The following is a 19,808-nucleotide window of genomic DNA, read 5'->3' as shown; positions in this document are numbered from 1 at the left end:
AACTGTAATTGTCGATTTGTCTGCTTTCTCCTTAGTTCTGTTGGTTTTTGCTTCACATAGTATACTTGACTTCGTGGTGAATTGGTCCCTCTTTAAACAATGTTCCTCTTTATATATCATAATTTTCTTTGTTCCAAAGTTTGAAGTGTGAAATTCTTTGTTACAAATCCTACCATTCAGCTCTGTTTTGGTTAGTGTTTGCATAGTATATCATTTTCCACCTTTTTATTTATTTCTTCTAGCCTGATCAATATTTATAGAACATTCCACAAAATGTATTCATTTGAACTGTACCATTCAATTATTATTATTCTTGTATATTTACAGTCATCACCACAATAAACTTTAGAACACTTTGTCCTCATCCTAAATGAAAAAGCCCGTACCCACCAGCAGTCACTTCCTATTCCCAACCTCATCCCCAGTCCCCGGCCACTACTAATCTACTTTCTGTCTCTATGGGTTTGCCTGTTCTGGATGTTTCATGTAATTGGGATCATACAGTATATGACTGTATTCACTTAGCATAATGTTTCTAAGGATCATCATACTGTTGAACAATTAGACATACTTATTTTTTTATCCATTTATCAGTTGAGGGATATTTAGATTGTTTCCACTTGTGGTTATTATGAATAATGCTGCTATGAACATTTGTGTGTAAATTTTTCAAAATTTACTTATTTTTAATTGAAGGATAATTGCTTTACAGTATTGTGTTAGTTTCTACCAAATATCACATGAATCTGTATGGCTGGAGAGCACAGGTGGGCCACAGAGGAGGTATCCACAGAGAAGGGCCACCACGGATTCTACTCAGGCATCTTGGCTTCATGCCTGTCCCTGTATTTTTAATGACTCATGAAGGATGAGAAGGCATGCAGAGTGGCAGCATGCCTCAGCTGTTCCAGCCTTTATCAACAATCTTACACTCTTCAGGGGCCCTGGATCAATTTCCTCTAGTTTCTTCCGCATATTTTATTCTAAGTTTATGTACATATGTTGTATGCTCCTTTGTATGTATAATGTGTATAAAAACTTTTTAGAGAAGAATCACTTCCCAACTCCACTGACATGGTAACAGTTTTTTTTTTTTTTAGCACTAATGATGTTTGATTCAGGAATCCAATTTGATGTTGACTCCTAGGAGCTAGGAGAATTGACACTCTATGCTGACCTCCTTCCAGACCGAGCCTTCATGCCAGCCTGTCTATTTCTAGAGGATCTAGGTAGCTTAGAGAGCAATGACATCAGGATGTGGAGTCCTCCAGAGGGAGAGACATCTTTCAGAGGAATTTACAGCATCGCAGCGACTATGGATGTGACTGCCCCAGTGCAGGGTCTCCCGCGAGAAAGCTGCTCGGTACACCTGCTGCTGGTGGTGCTAACAATGAGGAAGAGAATCTCTGTGTTATAAAGAGATTTCTAAGACCCAGCCACTTATTTGGCTCAACCAATTGCCCAGCTCATTAATTCTTGTATATTTCAGAATAATGGACTTTAAAAACATATACTTGCTCTTTTTTGCATGATGATAAATTTGTCTCTAACCTTTGTTCATTAGGGATGGAGCCTATAGAGGTGCCTCTTGAGGAGAACAGTGAGCAGGTTCAGATTTGCCAAAGCAAAGTCTGTGCGGACAGGTGAGACTGTGGCAGGTGAAACTCTCAGGGAAGGGAAGAATGAAACGTCACTTTGCAGACATTCTCTCTGGTGCTTTGAAAGATGCACCTAAGTCCATTTTCATTATATCCAGCACTCATGGTTCCCAGTATAAGAAGCCTGAGTTCACGCTATCCAAAAGGCATTATTAACCAGAAAATGCCAGTCCTCTCAGATGCAGCTACATGAAACCAGGGATAAATAATTGCAGACTCAGACAGGAAAGAATCTGCTCTGTAGTATAAGAGTTGTGAGCTCAATCCCTGGGTCAGGAAGATCCCTTGGAGAAGGGAATGGCAACCCCCTCCAGTATTCTTCCCTGGAGAATTCCATAGTCAGAGGAGCCCAGTGGGCTACAGTCCACTGGGTGTCAAAGAGTCGGACATGACAGAGTGACTAACGCTTTTACTTTCACCCTGAAATGGCTGTATTTCTCTCCATGGGAAGATTTGCTATAGTAACTTTCCAAAATATTCACCCAAAATTCATTACTCTGATTGAAAATGTGCTTTGATGAGTGTTTAAATCTGCACAAGAACTGGCAAGAGGGTGCAGAGTGTGCTCACCCCATGGGCCTCCAGCACGGCCAGGGCCCACGATGCTCAACTGGGTAGAGGACCATCCTCACACTATCACCTTTCCGCCTTTCCTGAGCGTGTCCATAGCCCTCCGTCCTCCCAGTGTGACCCAGAGGTGCTAACAGCTTGAATCCAGTTTGGATGTGTGTAGCTTAAGTGTTTGACATATCCCTTCATGACTTACTTGTTTGCAGGGCAGAAGGAAATGCAGTCTGATCAGCACTATGCATATACCATGATTTCCTGAACACAAATGTACCCACTGACTGCTTTATTGTGTTCACTAAAAGCCAGTGGCATTTTAAAAGCCTTCTACTAGTATATAAATCACTAGTGAACTGTGAAGTTAATAATTTTTGTGTTTGGGGGGTTTAATTGGTTGGGGTATTAGATGGGCTAGGAACCATAAGATTGGGACCCACAATCAGAAAATTTGTATTCCACATGTTTTCTGGTTGAGATTAGATTTAGGTAAAAGGAGAGGTAGAAAGAGAAATTTCTAAAGCTTTTAATTTGATCTGAAAACTGTGTAAAAGGCACAAATCTCAGGCCTCCCCTGGCCTTGAAAATCTCTCTGCAGCTTCCTAAGCACACCTGTCACTTTAGGTTTCTATATTGCTGGGGACTTCATTATATTCTATATTCTGTTATATTATACTATATAACATTTTGCTATTTCAATTACTTAAAGGAATACTACATAATGTTCACCATCTTTCCTTTTTCTTTTTTGTCAGGGTAAACACATATGATTGTGGAGAAAAAATTTCCAACTGGCTGTCAAAGTTTTTTGGCCGTCCCTATCATTTGATCAAACAAAGTTCAGACTTTCAAAGAAATGCAAAGAAGAAACATGGCAAAGGTATTACATTTGGATTGCTTCTTAGGGGACAGGAACTTGGACTCAGCAGACATGAACATCAGTCCACAAAATAGGTCGACAGGGTAATCTGCTCGTGAAGTGGGGGTGGTAGGCCTTGGGCAGACAGGTGCCGAGGTGACCCCGCAGGTCAGCAGGGCCCATGCGTGGCCTTCAGACTGACCCTGAGGGGACAGGCGGGCTTGCAGGCTCCGCTCAAGCTCTCTGCCTCAGTTCTGCATGTTTAGAAAAATCGGTTAGTTTTTTTTTTTTTTTAATAAAAACATTGGTAGCTTGCTATATCCTAAGAAAATCTGGATTTCTGTCCTGACACCAAGTGATTGTGACACCTTGGCAAATCCTTGAACCTCATGGTGTTGGAATTCTGCAGACCTCAATTACTTAGGTTTAAGGGTTTTGACAGTTTTTCCTGCCGTAAGCTGTTGTGAGCATAAAATGAGACTTTAGAGAAGAAAGTACTTTGAGGTCACAGAAAGTACTTAGAGGTCAAAGAAAGTACTTTGAGGTATGCGAAGAGTGAGCTTTCACGTGTCTGTTCCAATATCGCCTTCTCAGGGGACCCTTGCCTGACTGCCCTCCTATGAACTAGAGCCCCCTCTTGAACCTCCCAGCTCATTCCCTGTTTTATTTTTCCCTGTGGTTCTTCTTTTTTTTAATCTATTGGTCATGCCACAGACCATGTGGGATCTTAGTTCCCTCACCAGAGAGTGAGCCTTCACCCCTTGCACTGGCAGCGTGAAGTCTGAATCACTGGATCACCAGGGAGGTCCCTCTGTGGCACATTTCACATCCTAGAAGGCAAACATTTTACTCAGTTATCCTGTTTATGTTCTGCCTTCTCTCTGCTAGATCATAAACTTGGCGAGGGAAGGATTTTTCTCTGCTTTGTCCAGTGCTTTGTGCTCAGTGTTTAGAACAGACCTGATACATAGTGGTTGCTCAGTAAATACTAGATGACTAAATCAGTGGACTGGATAGTTGCTACATTCCTGATTTGGGCACGAACGACCTGGCTTAGTCACTAGCTCTCAGGGAGACTGGCTTGTAAGTCTACACCTGGAATGAGTCTTGGGCTTCAGGGAAGAGGTGAGTTTGGAGTTACATTTTAACAGGAGAGTAGGACTATTCTAGGCAGAAAGAGGCAAGAAGATTGCTGAAGATTACTGGCAGGGCTTGGCATTTCATGGGCTCAGGGAAGGGTTTAGGAGGGTGGGATGTGGATAGGCAGGTGATGGGGTAAGAGATGGGGAGATGAGATGACCATGCTGCTAAGTCAGAAGCACTATCTTGTGGGTGGGAGACTCATTGAAGAATTCTATGCTGGGGAGTTTCATGATGCTCTTGTATCAGAAAGATATCCCTGGTGAGGTGTAGAGGCTGCAATGGAGAGAGAGAAGAAGGAAGCAAAGAGGTCAGGCAGGCTCTGACTGTCCTGATAGGAGATGGAACCTGGGCAGGTGAAGTAGGCAGCAGAGTGAATCTGTTGCCTGCTCGATGCAAGATCAGGGAGTGTCAGCTTGTGAACATTATATTTCAAAGATGCCATTTATGGTGGTGTGGTCTCTGATGGTCTGGGTCTAGGTATTTAAACACTTAAAATTTTTAAACTACACTACCTCTTTACACTGTCACCTAAATTTTTTAAAAGTAGTTTAAGCAGTTGCAAAGGATGTGATTTCCAGCATATTGCATATATACAGGCTTACCTTGGAAATATTGTGGGTTCAATTTCCGACCACCACAAAAGTAAGTCACACATTTTTTTGGTTTTCTAGTGCGTATAAAAGTTATATTTATACTCTGCTGCTGCTGCTGCTAAGTCGCTTTAGTCGTGTCTGACTCTGTGCGACCCCATGGACAGCAGCCCACCAGGCTCCCCTGTCCCTGGGATTCTCCAGGCAAGAACACTGGAGTGGGTTGCCATTTCCTTCTCCAATGCATGAAAGTGAAAAGTGAAAGTGAAGTCACTCAGTCGTGTCCGACGCCCAGCGACCCCATGGACTGCAGCCCACCAGGCTCCTCCATCCATGGGATTTTCCAGGCAAGAGTACTGGAGTGGGGTGCCATTGGCCTTCTCCAGTTTATACTCTACCATAATCTATTAAGTATGTAATAGGATTAAGTCTAAAAATCAGTGTGCATACCTTAATTAAAAATACTTCAGCCTTCAGCAAGTCATAGTAATATCAAAGATCACATAACCTAGGAACATAGATCATATAACATAGTAACATCACAGATCACCATAACTAATATAATAATGAAAAAGATTGAAACATTGCAAGAACTACCAAAATGCAACACAGAAACGTGAAGTGAGCACATGCTGTTGGTGCTGTTGGGAAAACGGCGCAGTAGACTTGCTTGATGCAGCGTTGCACAAACCTTCAATTTATAAAAAGTACAATACCTGCGAGGTAACTGTGAGGTTCGATTAAGGTGGAATTCAATAAAATGAAGTTTGTGTGTGCTGTGAACTAAGTTGCTTCAGTCGTGTCCGACTCTGCAACCCCATAGACTGTAGGCTGCCAGGCTCCTCTGTCCGTGGGATTCTCCAGGTGAGAATACTGGAGCGGGTTGCCATGTCCTCCTCCAGAGGATCTTCCAGACCCAGGAATCGAACCTATGTCTCTTAAGTCTGCTGCATTGGCAGGCGGGTTCTTTACCAGGAAGCACAAAATAAAGTATACTTGTAGTCACTAACATGAAAACTCATATTTTGCCCTTTTAAATATAAGCCAGTAGAATCTCATTATCATAATAATTTGATTCTTATGAGTATTCATTAAAAAATATGTATATGAACAAACTGTTTTTTTGTTTGTTTTTTTTTGCCTCATCTCAAGGCATGCAGAATCTTAGTTCCACAACTAGGGAGCTAACCCATACCCCCAGAAGTGGAAGTGTGGGTTCTTAACCAATGGATCAGCAGGGAAATCCTGAAAAAATATTTTTAATGTATAGAAATTGTCTTTCTTTCCTTTTCCTTCTTCAACTTGGATTGCCATTCCACTTCCTTGATGGAATTTTATCTTAGTGTTGTATATTTTATACTTGAAAAATCTTTCCTTGATCACCCTATCATATTTACCTTAAACTAAAATTATATATGAATTGAAATGCATAAAATTTTTAAAAGTTTTCTGTGATTGTAGTGTCTCAGTGTTAGGACATTTTTTTCCGGGTTGAGTTCTTATCATGAATTTTAATAATTTTTTTTAAATCAACACAGTTGATCAAAGCAATAAAAACTATATTATAAAATTTGAAAAATAGCTATTAAACATAAAGAGAAAAAATAGTGGAAAATGAATCTCTTAATGAGATGACTGGCTGCCTGTGATTAATTCCCGTGTCCATGAACAGCTATCGTCTATGATCAGAATAGCTGGTGCTGGGCGTTGGTTCTCTTCTGAAGAATCTTATTTAAGTCAATAGTTGGGGATGACGGAGTTTGGTTAGCAGGCTGTCACTCAAACTTTTCGTCTGAGGCACAGGGATCTAACATCAGGATGACTTTAATCATCTGTCATTTGACAGCTTAATTAGTTCCGGCAGTTTTGTGGTTAGCAAAGAATTGGAAGTCATCTGACCTACAGGAGAATCATTCTCCCGTACTTGAGGGACTTTTATTTTCTTAGCACAGACTCCAGGGCTGTGAATGGGGCTTTTGTTTTCCACCCAGATTTTTAGCCCCAGGGCCAAAATGCCATAGGAAAGGTGCGGTCTTTCCCAGTGAAGGGTGAGAAGGGCCTTTTGTGGGCACCTCGCTGCTCTGATGAGCTGTTCTTGCAAAGAAGCCATGGAGGCAGAGAACCTGTAAGCAATTCTCTTGGCACTGTCCATTCTTAGGGACCCTGGCGTCCACAGGCCTGAATCTGCAACAGCTCTCTAGGTTTTGGTCAGGCAACCCTTTCATATCAGCATCTATAATGACAGCTCTGGCACACCCAACAAGTGGCTGATCAAAGCTGGGTGACAGGTTGAGGCAGTTCTGTATGACTTTGATATTTTTTTCCACTCCTTTTTTTTAAAAAAACTTTTCTATAGTTTTAAAACTTGTCTTATTTATATATATCTAAGGTCAATATTGGGCTCCCCTAGTGGCTCAGTGGTAAAGAATCCACCTGCCAAGGCAGTGGACGTGGGTTTGATCTCTGGTCCAGGAAGGTCCCCTGGAGAATGAGATGGCGACCCACTCCAGTATTCTTTCCTGGAAAATCCCAGGGACAGAGGAGCCTGTCAGGCTATAGTCCCTGGGGACACAAAGAGTTGGATGCAACTTAGTGACTGAACAACAACAAAGTCAGTATTACAAACTTGGCTAAGGGCAAACCCCACCTTTCCTTAACCAGATTCCCTGACTAGATACAGATCTTCCTGGGCCCAGGACCCTCATCAAGGTCCTTCTTCTTTCTTGGGGAAGAGCCCCCCTACTTCCCCACAGCTCCATCTCTTCTCAGAATGTTACGTTCAAGTCTCTTTTGCTGGAACAATTTAACATCAGCATTTTATTATTTTTTCTAGATTAGTAACAATCTTCTAGGAGCTAATTTTCTTCCTGTTTGAATTATGCTTAGAACATTTTTATTATTCCCACAGGCACCAATTTTTCCCTTGTAGAAATAATCTGTATTATTTAAAAATGCAAGCCAATAGAAGCACAATTCATTTGCATTCCAAGAAAGCAACTCTTCTTTTTAAATTTAGTTTAAATTTTTGAATTTAGTATTATTGACATACAACATTATATTAGTTGCAGGTGTATGCCATAATAATTTGATATTTGTATGTATTGCAAAGTGATCATCACAAGTCTAGGTAACATGAGTCACCATACATAGTTACATTTTTTTTTTCTTTTGATGACAACTGTTAAGATTTACTCTCCTAGCAGCTTTCAAATAGACAATACAGTTTTATTAACTATAGTTGCCACAGTATACATTACCCTCCCCAAGACATATATTTTGTGCTTGGATGTTTGCACCTTTTGATCCCCTTCACCCATATTGCCCATCCGCCCCCTTGCCTTTGGCAGCCACCAGTCTGCTCTATGAGTTTGTTTTGTTGTGTTTTGTTTGCTTGTTTTTTGGTGGGGTTTTTTGTTTGTTTGTTTTAGATTCCACCTATAAGTGAGATCATACAGAACTTATCTTTCTCTGTCTGACTTATTTCATTTAGCATAATGCCCTCAAGCTCTTTCCATGTTATTGCAAATGGCAAGATTTCATTTTTAATGGCTGAATAATACCCCATTGTGCATGTATGCCACAGTTTGCTCATCTGTTTACCCATCCGTGGACACTTAGCTTGTTTCTCTGTCCAGCAGCCCTTCTTTTAAATACTCCATCCTTTTTTAGATCAGTCTGCTCACACGACAGCCACCCTTTCTCTGGTGAATGAGGCACAGTATCTGCTGATAAACAGATCCAGTATTTTGGAACTTCAGCAGCAATTAAGCACAAGGTAAGATTCCTTTACTATTTGCTATTTACCTTGGGAAAAAATGCCTGCAATGCAAGAGACCCAGATTCGATCCCTGGGTTGGGAAGATCCCCTGGAGAAGGGAATGGCTCTACCCACTCCAGTATTCTTGCCTGGAGAATTCCATGTACAGAGAAGCCTGGCAGGCTACAGTCTGTAAGGTCACAAAGAGTTGGACATGACTGAGTGACTAACACTTTGGGAATAGCAAACAGGTGTAACCACTTGCCCCTGGGAGTGAGCCAGTCACCTGCCTGGGGAGAAAAATTCTGAGAATCTTGAGTCCAGACCCTTCACTGAGAAACCAAGGTCCAGAGAAGTCACAAAACAGTTTACCTCAATCTTTTGGAGGGTTCTGCTTTATCTTCCAGTGTCCTTCTTGATGCCCTCAAGATGCTTAGTGGAGAATGCCAACTCTCACTGTCTAATCATTTCAGTTCTTAACATTTGCTTTAATGGAATTGTCAGCAATTGGACACAGTTGTTTTGCCCACCCTCCCACTGTTCCCTGGCCCCTAGGAGCCTTGCCCTCCTTCCACAGTTATTTTGAGTGAAAATAGCAGTCATGCTTTTCAAGTTATAACTGCAGATGTCATCTGTATCATCAGACAGAACCAGTGCCCTTGCCTGCTCACTCCCACCCAGAGACCTCCCAAGGACTCTGGAAAGGTCAGCTCCAGAAAGGGGCTTGGGGGCTTCAAGCCCCCTCATTGGTTTTTAGAGGAAATTGAAATCCAGAGGTAATCAGACCATTGGGACAAAAAAAGCTATTATGTAAGAGACAGGTGGCTCATTCGTCCACACCTGTCTGTGTCCTGAGCCACGCTCGTGTGACTATCACGTGCCGTGTGGTCCCCAGCACCTGTGTGCACACACGCAGACATGTACACATGTAGCTTAATAAGAACAACAAAGATGGTAGTTTTGTAGTAATTCCTGTTTATGTGTGTGCTCAGTCACTCAGTCGTGTCTGACTCTTTGCAACCCCTATGGACAGTAGCCCACCAGGCTCCTATGTCTGTGGAATTTTTCAGGCAAGAATACTGGAGTGGGTTGCTATTTCCTACTCCAGGGGATCTTCCTGACCCAGGGATCAAACCTGCGTCTCTTGTGTCTCCTGCATTGGTAGGTGGATTCTTTACCACTGCATCACGTGGGCTTCCCAATTGCTATTTATCGTCATCGGCAAAGACACATAATGGTTTTCCCTTGCTGAGGTCCATCCTGCCCTGTTTGGGGGCAGAAACGTGATGCGTGGTCCTTGGGTGTTCACTGAGTTTTCCCAGCACTGAGTGACCCTCTTTCTTAGGTGCCCGGAGCCCTGGAGAGATCAGGTTTGTGGTTTTTTGGAATTCTTGGTGTGGAAGAAGAGGTGGCTTGATGCACCTCTGGTTCCTATCAGCTGGTTTAGTGAAAAGCTGACAAGTGGTGGGGGTAGGAAGGACAGGTGATCAAAGATAAGAGAAACAGCCTGTGGTTAGTACGTGGTGAGCATCCCTGGTTCTGTTTTTTTAATTTGGTGGATGCTCTTATATACATACTGATGCTGATAGCTTTTAGACGCAAAACTTTCCCTTTCATAAAGCACAGGGGAGGGCTTATCACCTGGAGGGTAAATCCGGAATCAAAGGATATCAGGATTGGGACTTGCTAACCCGCTCCTTTCCCACAGGGACCTGCGGTTGTCACTGGCCCTGGGAATTGCACATAATGCAAAGCTGGACTTGGTTATTCTGGTCCCTGGCTGCTTCTGGCTGTCCACTGTTTGGAGGGGATTGGGATACAGACATGGACCCCTTTCTCTCCCCCAGAGCCTTTCAGTTCTATCTCCAGGGCAGGCTCCAGTGTGCTCAAAGATCCCCCCCGAAACTTAAAAGTTTTTTTATTAATGTGCAATGAAGGGCAAAAATCATAAGTACATAGTTCAGTGAATGTTTACAGATGTCTATATACCCATGGAGCCACCGCCTCGATCAAGCCGTGAACATTTCTAGTGCCCCAGACCCCTCCTCATGCCCCCTCTCAGTCAACCCCATGGAACATCACTAGTATGGCTTTTTTCATTCTAGAACGGGTCCCCAACCTCCAGGGTCTAATGCCTGATGATCTGAGGTAGAGCTGATTTAATAATAATAGAAATAAAGCACACATTAAATGTAATGCCCTTGAATCATCCCGAACCACCCCCACCAACCCTCATCCAGGAAAAAATTGTCTTCCATGCAGCCAGTCCCTGGTGCCAAAAAGGTTGAATTCAACTTAATGGGGTTATACTGTGTGCTTGTCTGCTGAAGTTTTCAGATACTTTTTCAGTGCTTTTTTACCTTAGGGAATGGGATGCATGGAGGTACAGGGAGCCTTATCATGGTACCTCTGGAGAAGGGAAAGGCTACCCACTCAAGTATTCTTGCCTGGAGAATTCCATGGACTGTATAGTCCATGGGGTCAAAAGAGTCAGACACAACTGAATGACCTTCATTCATTCATTCGTGGTAGTAAACAAAAATTTTAAACAGGAAAATTACATAAATAACATACACCTAGTTAAAACTGCAAACAGGATGGAAGTTAGTAAATAAAGTTTTTTAATTGAGGTGCAGTTGACAGGCAACATTATATTGGTTTCAGGTGTACCACACGATCCCATATTTGTATATACTGAGAAATGGTCACAATAATTCTAGTTAACATCTGTCACCACACATAGCTGCAAAAAATGTTTCTTGTGATGAGTACTTTTAAATGTTATTCTCTTAGCACCTTTTAAATATGCAATACAGTATTTTTTTAGACAATGCACTATTATTAACTATAGCTGCCATGCTGTACATTATACCCCCATGACTTGTTTATAACTGGAAGTTTGTACCTTTCGACCCCCTTCATGCATTCTGCCCACCTCTCACCTCTGGTAACCTGCAACCGGTTCTCCGTAGAAAATACATATTCAAACCTCCCTTGTATGTACCCTATACAGCTTTATGATGGTCTAATATCCAAAAATATCCAAAAAGAGTGTGAGCTCTTGGTACTTTTTAGGTCCTTGGTAATTAAGCCTGTTGACATTCTTTAAATGCCCTGTCCTTACTCACTAGTATTTTCTTACAAGTGTATCCACTTGACCCCTCCCTGTTCACTGGGTTTACCAAAGTTCTTCATCGCGTCAGCAAGGACCGACTCACTCATTGCACTGCTTCTTGTGAGCTTCTTCTCTGCAGGTGGGACCATATTCTAGGGGAGATCCTGGAGGTCTGACAACAGCAGTGTGTCTTTTAGCCTTACACTCATGATAAAAGCTTCTGATCATCTAAACCTCAGGCCACAGTACAGCTGCTGAACTCAGGCATTGAATGGCAGGAATGTTGACTTACTACAATAGTGCAGTTATCCATGCCTCCCCACCTTTTCTCTTTCTGGTGTGTCTTAAAAAGCTGTGAGAATGGCAAAGAAGAATTATTCCCAATGAACAATCTCATCTCACGGTTCCGTGCCAATATTATTACCAACGGAACAAGGGCTTTTGAAGAAGAGAAATGGGATGAAATTTCAATTGGTTCCTTGCGTTTCCAGGTAAGTTCCCAGAAGTCCTATTATCTTTCCTTAAGGGTTGTCAGTGGGGATTGACCTCAACCCTTGGCTGGGATAGTAGCTGATAGAAGGGAATCCCACCCTTGGGGTTGACTCTTACCCACAAAACCTCAGCAGGAGGGTATGTGACATCTGCATCCTGGGTCGCCGTTTGGAATGATCCATCCATCCTTCCTTCAAGGAGGGTGGCCGTTTCACATGAAGAAGAGAGAATGTACAGGTGATGGAGGTACAGACCTCGTCGCTATATCTAGACTAGCTATTTCTTGGAATGTTTGTGTCTGTGAGAACTTCCTCCTCTTGAAACTTGCTGTCTGGAGCTCCCGGAGGACGTCCAGATGCTTCATGGTCCTTCGGCATCTGGGGCGGCTGTACTTCTCGCGTTCTTCCTTCTGGCCTCACTGGAAGCTGGGGAGGAGCTTGCAGTCAAAGGATTAGGCACCAAATTGTCCTGCCTCCTCAGGCTTTGGGGTCCCCAAATCTCAAGTCTTCAGCTGACATCTACATTCCTCATGAGAGTGGATAAGGCCCCCAAGCCCCGAGCCCCATGGCCGCTCCCATCTCCCTGAGGTCGGCACCCCCTCCTCCTCTGCCTGTCCTGCGGACCTTCTCTCCATCCCCTCAACAAGCCAAGATTCCTGCCTCAGCACCTTTGCCCTTGCTGTCCCCTCTGCCTGGTGCACTCCTGCAGCTCCTTCAGGTCTAGCTCAGATGTTACCTCCTTGGGAAGGCTGTTCCTGACCCACCACGGGGTTACACTCCGCACAGTGTCCGCTTATTTCCTCAGAGTGTAGGAGGGTGGGACCAAGTCTATTTATTCCCCACCGTCCACCTAGGGCCTAGAACAGCCCTGACCCAGAGTCAGTGTGCCGTGGTTGCTGACAAAACGAATGGCCGGGACAGCTAAGGAAGAGCTGGGGACAGAAGGACGGGTCCTCTGCACAGAGCAGCTTTAACTTCCAGGAAAGCAGCAAGCAGTAATTTAATCTCTAATGGCAGGTTTCAGAGCTCTGCAGGTGGTGTGTGTGCTGTGTGTGCTCAGTTGCTCAGTCGTGTCTAACTCTTTGCAACCCTGTGGACTCTAGCCCGCCAGGCTCCTCTGTCCATGGGATTCTCCAGGCAAGAATACTGGGGTGGGTTGCCATGCCCTCCTCTAAGGGATCTTCCCAACCCAGGGATGGAACCCACATGTCTTATGTCTCCCGCACTGGCAGGTGGGCGCTTTGCCACTAGTGCCACCTGGGAAGCCCTGCAGGTGAGGGTAGTGATAAACTGCGTGGCACACACACACACACACATGCACACGGATGCCCCATGGAGCTTTGCTATCCATTCACCTCTCCAAACTTCCTCTTATGCTGGAAGCTGCTCCCCCTTGAAAAAGCCATCTCTTTTCTCTCCCGCAGACCTCTCTCTGCGCCAGCCTTCCTGCCGTTCCCCTCATCTCTCCATCCTGCCTTCCTCTTCTTCATTTTCTATTGCTGTGCCCTTGCCATGCTGTAAAAGGACCTGCTCTGACATATCCTACCTTGGCCAAAGTAAACACTCAATATATGATAGATGGAGAGAGAGGGAGAAAGAGAGGAAGAAAAGAAGGAAAAGGAAAGAGAACTACAACTAGACCAGGATCACTGTCAGAAACTTACTTTCTAACAGGTAAGTTGTAAGATTCGTGGGGACATGAGTATAAGAAAGACTTTAAAAAGCCTCTCTCAGATGCTTTGCTTTCTTTAGGTCATGATACTTAATAAACATCCATTAGTGAAAGTCAAAATATACATGCCCTTTGACCCAATAAATTTACTTGTAGAAGTATATCCCACAATAAATACTCTTACAAATAGGTGAAGATACACCACAAAATTACTTATTGCAATACATTATAAATATACAAATTGGAGAATATCCTAAATACCCATAACAGGGAGGTTGAATAAATTAGGTTACATCCATACAATGTTGTCCTATGCAGATGTTAAAAAATATAAGCTGTAGTTAATACTGTGTCTTTCAAAAAGTAAGTGCTAAATGAGGAGCCTGGGATTAATGGATACACACTGACATATATAAAATAGATAACCAACCAGGACCTACTGGGTAGCACAGGGAACTGTACTCAGAATCTTATAAACTGTAATGGGTTATTTTTTTTTTTTTATATGACTTCGCTGTATACCCGAAACATCATTAATCAGCTATACTTCAATTATAGCAAATTTTTTAAGTAAATGCTTAAGAGATGTTTGTTGGTGGTAATACTCAGTGCTGAAGCAGTTACAAGGCAAAAAGATCCAGCACATCTCTTTTGGAAAGCAGTTTCTCACTGGGTATCATCAAGTCATAAGAGCTTTATATGTATTGACTTTATAACCTCATTTTGAGAGATTTAGCCTAAAAGATTCAAACATGAGAGAGTTATGTGAATTAAGACCTTTATGGCAATATTATTGATCAAGCAAAGCATGAAAAACCATGCACTTGGCTTCAAAGGAGAAGAGCTGAGTGCATCCACCCACAGGAATGCCAGGCCTTGGTGCAAACTGCAGTGTGTTTCACAGGGGCACCTGCGGTTGCGTGAGCTACTTGCCCAAGTCTCAAGTGATCTGTGGCCATCACAGCAGCACAGGGTGTGTGGCTGGCCATCTCCTCCCAGTATGTCCTGCAATCAGTGCTTTGTTCCCTGGAGGAAGCCCCACACCCCCTGATAACCACCTGCGAGTCACAACCACACTTTTCTTTTTCTACAAAACCCTGCTGCAGGGGTCTGTCAGCTGGCAAACACATGTGGGTGATTCCCTAGCGGGCATTGGGAAGAGGCGGCACTCTAGGCTCCTTGCAGCTGGAGCGTTTCTCTCTGAGTCTGAAATTGGCTGTTTATAACCATTCCTCTTGGACCCAGATTCCTCCCTGCAGAGTGGGACAGTTGGGTCAGTTTCAGGACAACGCTGTCTTTTCACTTCTCACCGCCCAGGTTTTGGGACCTTGTCACAGATGTCAGATGATTTGCATCGATCAGCAAACTGGACAACGAAACCAAGATGTTTTCCAAAAGCTTTCTGAGAGGCGAGAGAGAAAGGTAAGCATGATTGCTAAATACGACACCCCATCTTAAGATCCTGATGCGTTGTCTACACTGGAACTAATCCTTAATAATGCTGAGTAATTTCTAGAAGTGGGAGAACATTCTAAGGCTGATGGACTACCATCAAGGTTCAGACTTTGTCTGTGACATGATCTTATTTTTCTTTTCCATTCATTTCCTCACTTTTTAAAAACATTGTTTTTTATTTTTATTTTTTTAAAAAACATTGTTTTTTTTAATTGGAGGATAATTGGTTTATAATGTTGTAATAATGTCGCTTTATAATGTTGGTCTCTGCCATACAACAGCATGAATCAGTCGTAAGTATACATATGTTCCCTCCCTCAGGAATCTCCCTCCCACCCTCCACCCCTCCCACCCCTCTAGGTCTCACTTTTCTTAAATTACATATATTTTTGATGCTTTCAAATCTTAGTTGAAGAGATAAGGAGTATAGATAAGAAATACTTAAAAAAGAAAAGAAAAGAAAAGAAAGGGACTTCCCTGGTGGCCCTGGTTAAGACTCTGCACTTCCATTGCAGAGGGCACTGGTTCGATTCCTGGTCATGGTATTAAGATCCTACATGTCATGTGGTGTGGCCAAGGTGGTGGGGGCAGGGGGGAAGAAATAGTAAGTAAAGTAATTCTGTCATCTTATTTTCTTTGCCACAGAAATCTCATGAAGGAAAAAAATGCCTTAGAGTGAACAGGATAGCTGCACAGAAAGATTCAATAAATTTCACTATAATAAGTTTGTAAGTCATATTCTTAAGGCTAAAATGACTAAGTGTTATTGTTATGGAATTCAGATGATAAAAGCTGACTTCATAGCAGATTATTCATTAGGAAGACTCATTTAGTTCCGGGCTCGCACTTTCTGTCAGGACTTTCTGTTTGCAAAGTATTCCAGGAAGCCAAGTAAGCAGTCAGGCTGCGTGGAACAATTCCTGAAAATTAACAGAAATAAGGCAAGTGTTTCATCTCTTTCCAGTAACAGCCTGGCAAGTTAAGTGATGGTAAAATGTCTGCATTGTGTCTTGTGTTTCTCCAAAGCCAGAGTTTTTGTTTCGCAGTCATTGATCGACAAAACTTTCCTTTCAGATGTGGACAGGTGTGGTCTGCAGAGCTGTTGCACTTGAGTGTTATACTGGTGTGTCTCTCTGCACAGGTGCAGCTGGCCATGTCAACTGGGGGCATGGGGACCTTGAGTCTGCCCCACACAGGTTGTCAGGAGAGGGGATGGGTGGGCACGAATGCTATTAGACATGGAAATGGTATTTTTCAGCATCATGATAATTCTTGTGCGCAAGTCTTTTATTCTCTCAAATTTTGGAATGAATTTAGATTTATAGAAAAAGTGCAAAGAAAGTACAGAGAACTCCCATGTACTCCTCACCTGCTGCTGCTGCTGCTAAGTCACTTCAGTTGTGTCCGACTCTGTGCAACCCCATAGACGGCAGCCCACCAGGCTCCCCCATCCCTGGGATTCTCCTCACCTACATGTACACAAATACTAAGGAATTGATTTGGTTCCAGTCCCTAGCCTGGGGCCTGGACCACAGTGGTGGCCAACTGCTGTGATCCCAGGAATGAACATATATCTGGGAGCACGTCTCATATTCCAAAGGGTTGCTCACTTTTTGGAGCAACTCTACTGGCTCACTCGCACTAATGGCAAACCTTGAGTAAATTCACATGACTCTTCATTTTGGACCTTCCATCTTTATTCCGGAGAATTTGGATAACTTAGTGCATATCACATGTTCTTATAGAAAATGCAGAGTTTTGCCCATATTTTCACAGAATGGCTTTTGCATCAGGGAACAGAGCAGAAATCAGCCTGACAGTGGGTCCAAAGCCCAGAGCAGGACAAAGCCCTCCTGTGGGAAACTCAGGGGATACAGGAAGGAAGAAAGAATAAAAGGTCCAGCAATTAAAAGGTGTGGAAGACTATCAGGAAAAAACTCTTCAGAATGAGGATCTGTGGTGTCATGCATGGGCTATCAGGATTCTCCCTGTTTTGTTTTTTTGGCTACGCTGGGTCTTAGTTGCTGCACGTGGGGGCTGCCCCCTAGTGCGGCACACAGGCTTCTCCTTGCAATGCTTCCCTTGTTGCAGAGTGTGGGCTCAGTAGTTGTGGCGCATGGGCTTGGTTGCCCGGCAGTACCTGGAAGCCTCCTGGACCGGGGATGGAACCCGTGTCCCCTGCGTTGGCGCGTGGATTCTTTACCACTGGACCACCAGGGAAGTCCAGGATTCTCCCTGTTTCTCACTATTCCTACTACATGACGGACAGGACACATCAAGTCTCAGGACCTGTCTTTAAAGACCCAACTTAATTTTAGTGGAATGTTATCATTTGCAAAATTATTTTAACTGCTGAAATAACCTGTCTTGTTGTTGTTGCTGTTTTGTTCACAGGTGAAGTTTGGAGTGTACCTGATGCATACGTCTTTGGATTTATCTTCTCCATGTTACCTCTCCGTAGGATCTCAGGTGCTCCCTCTGCTGAAAGAAAACATGGAACACCACCATATACCGGCTACCGAGAAATGTCAGGATGCTAGCTCCTGAATTTTTTTCAGTATCTATTAAAATTTCTGTTTTACCCTCTTCATTCTTTTTTTTCCTCCCAGTTTTATGGAGATATCATTGACATGCAGCCCTATGTAAGTTTAAGATGTACAGCACAATGATTTGACTTACATACACCATGAAATGATTACCACGTAAGTTCAGCATGTGTGTGTTTAGTCACTCAGTCATATCCGATGCTTTGCGACCCCAGGGACCATAGCCTGCCAGGCTCCTCCGTCCATGGATTCTCCAGGCAAGAATACTGGAGTGGGTTGCCATTTCCTTCTCCAGGGGATCTTCCCAACCTAGAGATTCGAACCTGGGTCTCTTGCACATTGGCAGGCCGATTCTTTACCACTGCGCCGCCTAGGAAGCCCCAAGTTCAGTGAACCATCTTATATAGACATACTGGGCTGGCCAAAAGTTTTGTTCATTTTCTCCATAAGATGGCGCTAGTAGAGCTCAGTTGTCTAGCTTCATTTGAAACAATTTTATTAGATTAAAATATTGTGACTGCTGTCATATCAGCATGCATTTAAAAAAACATCAAAATTAGTGAATTTTTGTATTGCTATTTTGATATTGAAGAAGAAAAGCAACATTCTTGGCATAATATGCTGTATTATTTCAAGAAAGGTAAAAACACAACTGAAATGCAGAAAAAGATGTGTGCAGTGTCTGGGGAAGGTGCTGTGACTGATGGAATGTGTGAAAAGTGGTTTGCAAAGTTTCGTGCTGGAGACTTCTCACTGGACAATATGCCACAGTCAGGTAGACCAGTTGACGTTGATGGTGATCAAACTGAGACATTAACCGAGAACAAGCACCGTTATACCACACGGTAGATAGCTGACAAACTCAAAATACCAAAACTAAGTGTTTAAAATCATTTGCACCACTTGTTACGTTAATTGCTTTGATGTTTCAATTCTACATAAGTTAGGTGAAACAAACCTTCCTGACGATAGGATTCTCTACTGAAATGTAAAGAAAAATGTTCTGTTTCGAAAACAAATTGTGACAGGCCATGAAAAGTAGATGCTATACCATAATGTGGACCAGAAGAGATCATGGGACAAGGGAAATGAACCACCACCAACCACACCAAAGTCCGGTCTTCTTCCAAAGAAGGTGATGCTGTGTATGTGGTGGGGTTGGGAGTTTTCTGTCGTGAGCTCCTTCTGGAAAACCAAGCAATTGATTCCAACAAGGACTGCTCCTAATTAGACCAACTGAAAGCAGCACTCAACGAATAGCATCTGGAATTAGTCAACAGAAAATGTGTAATCTTCCATCAGGATAATGCAAGACCTCAGGCTTCTTTGATGACCAGGCAAAAGCTGTTACAGCTTGGCTGGGAAGTTCTGATTCATATGCTGTGTTCACCAGACATTGCCCCTTCGGATTTCCATTTAGTCTCTTAATGGAAAAAGTTTCCATTCCTTGGAAGACTGTAAAAGGCACCTGGAACAGTTCTTTGCTCAAAAAGATAGAAAGTTTTGGGAAGATGGAATTATGAAGTTGCCTGAAAAATGACGTAAGGTAGTGGAACAAAACGGTGAATGCATTGTTCAATAAAGTTAGTGGTAAAAATGAAAATGTGTCTTTTATTTTTACGTAAAACACCGAAGGAAGTTTTCAGCTAACCCAATAAAGTTAAAGAAATGGAAACCAGTACAATTTTTCCTTGTGATGAGCACTCTTAGGATTTGCTCTTTTAACAACTTTCCTATGTAATATAAAACTGTTAATTATATTAATCATGTTGTACCTTACATCCCTGGGACTTACTTATCTTATAACTGGAAATTTGTATCTTTTGACTGCTTTTATCCAATTTTCCCACCCATGTCCCACCTCTGGTAACCACAAATTTGATCTCTTTTTCTATGAGTTTATTTTGAAGTATAATTGACCTGCAACATTATATTAGTCCCTGGTACACAGCATCAGT

The 19,808-nt window shown here is 42.9% G+C and overlaps 1 protein-coding gene across 5 annotated transcripts in view; it reads left to right on the top strand.

The window, feature by feature from the left end:
* MOCOS (molybdenum cofactor sulfurase) overlaps window positions 1-17,894 on the top strand; it is a 58,619-nt gene extending 40,725 nt beyond the window's left edge. For 3 of the 5 annotated variants that reach the window (XM_070361957.1, XM_070361958.1, XM_070361956.1), the window contains exons 10-16: window positions 1,565-1,643; window positions 2,978-3,102; window positions 8,484-8,589; window positions 12,039-12,177; window positions 13,602-13,851; window positions 15,167-15,271; window positions 17,699-17,894. In XM_070361957.1, coding sequence (XP_070218058.1) covers window positions 1,565-1,643; window positions 2,978-3,102; window positions 8,484-8,589; window positions 12,039-12,177; window positions 13,602-13,851; window positions 15,167-15,255 — 788 coding nt within the window. In that variant the 3' untranslated portion in view covers window positions 15,256-15,271; window positions 17,699-17,894. The remainder of the gene's footprint in view (window positions 1-1,564; window positions 1,644-2,977; window positions 3,103-8,483; window positions 8,590-12,038; window positions 12,178-13,601; window positions 13,852-15,166; window positions 15,272-17,698) is intronic. The other 2 variants (XM_005889217.3, XM_014483753.2) reach the window with 1 other exon arrangement.
* Window positions 17,895-19,808: the final 1,914 nt, after the last annotated feature.

This window comes from Bos mutus, chromosome 24, assembly GCF_027580195.1.
Source record: "Bos mutus isolate GX-2022 chromosome 24, NWIPB_WYAK_1.1, whole genome shotgun sequence".
NCBI lineage: Eukaryota > Metazoa > Chordata > Mammalia > Artiodactyla > Bovidae > Bos > Bos mutus.
Note: the sequence above shows the minus strand (reverse complement) of the source record. Positions and strands in the feature narration are given on the sequence as shown.